The sequence below is a fragment of the Geospiza fortis genome, unplaced genomic scaffold (genome assembly GCF_000277835.1).
Source record: "Geospiza fortis unplaced genomic scaffold, GeoFor_1.0 scaffold48, whole genome shotgun sequence".
In the NCBI taxonomy this organism is placed as follows: Eukaryota; Metazoa; Chordata; class Aves; order Passeriformes; family Thraupidae; genus Geospiza; species Geospiza fortis.
The window spans coordinates 496461-497771 of record NW_005054594.1 but is presented as its reverse complement, the minus strand read 5'-3'; the positions used below and the strand labels follow the sequence as shown (position 1 = coordinate 497771).

Here is a 1311-nt window from a genome sequence, read left to right as displayed (position 1 = left end):
AGGAACCGGCAGCGGCCCCGTGCGGCTCACCATTGTGCCCCGCATGGCCTGCCCCGGCGCCTCGGAGCCCGGGCACACCGAGCGCCGGCACGGCCGCTGTGGATCTCTGCCTGTCAACACGTGGGAAGCCGGCACCAGGAACTCGCCAGAACCCCCCGGCCCTCACCGCGGCCCCCCGCCCGCAACGAGCCCCGAGCTGGGGCAGCACCGACCGCGGGTCCCACCTGGGCTGAAGCTGCCTCCGAGCTCCGCCGCCTCGCTGCTCCGGGCGCTGCCGCACCAGCCCCCCGGGCGACTCGACCTGGTGCCGCGGGGTTTGAGAGGCTTTGGCCGATTTGACAAATCAGCGTACGGGAAAGCAGCGAGGGGGGGTGACGAGAGCCGGGACGGGAGCAGGAAGCGGAGGAGGGAACGGCAGGGCCAGACAGGAGGAGTCATGGAAATTACCCGAGTGGTTTTGTTTTCTTGCACCACAGTGACTCGCGGCGCCATATTGCGAGCCAGGGGCAGGGGCATATTTAGAAGCAGGAGCCAAGCGAGGAGAGCAGTTGAGCCACTCCTTTCCTGCAAAAACCTTGATAAGAAACCGGGCAGTGAATTCTCGCAGGGATTCTTGGGCTGGGCCAGGCCAGGTGCCCGGGGCCAGCAAAAGTGCTCTGAGCCTCTGCTCCTGCCCCTGGGCAGGCAACAGAACACAGCAGGAAAGGCTCGCGGGTCTCAGTAAAGGCAGTGAGAGATCTCTCACCCATCATGGGCATAACAGGGTCAGACTGGGGAAATTAAATGTAATTGATTTTATTATCAAAGACATCAGAGCAAAAGAATAAGATGTACACCAAATCCTAAAAAGGCACCTTCCTGACACTGTTCTCTGCTTCCTGGGCTTCACTTTCTCCCCAGTTGCCTCCCTCCCTCCTCCCCACACAGTGGCACAGAGGGATGGGGGTTACAGTCACGCCATGCTAATGCTTCTCCCTCTGGGAGAAAAACCCTTGTCCTGCTCCAGCCTGGGACTCCTCCCACAGGAGGACAGTCAGATCCTTCACAGCAGACAGACAGACAGACAGACAGACAGATAGCAGACCCTTCTTCACAGTCAGGTGCCTGATGCCAAAAATGGGATTCCTGCTCAGCACGTGTCAGCTGCTCTTCTTCTTCCAAAGACAGCCCAAAAGTGTCCCATTCTGGCCACTTTGTGATGATTTCCAGGAGCGCAGGCTGATTTGGATTTCCCATTGGAGCTCATTGTGTCCTGAGGGCAACGCACTCACTGCAGGCAGCATCGGGGGCAGGATGGATTGCAGAGACTTT

At 59.6% G+C, this 1311-nt stretch overlaps 1 protein-coding gene across 1 annotated transcript in view; it reads left to right on the top strand.

Moving 5' to 3' along the window:
* LOC115948885 (protein ecdysoneless homolog) overlaps positions 1 to 1311 on the top strand; it is a 7541-nt gene that overhangs the window by 1761 nt on the left and 4469 nt on the right. Inside the window, exon 2 of the mRNA XM_031064473.1 lies at positions 3 to 371. Coding sequence (XP_030920333.1) covers positions 3 to 371 — 369 coding nt within the window. The remainder of the gene's footprint in view (positions 1 to 2; positions 372 to 1311) is intronic.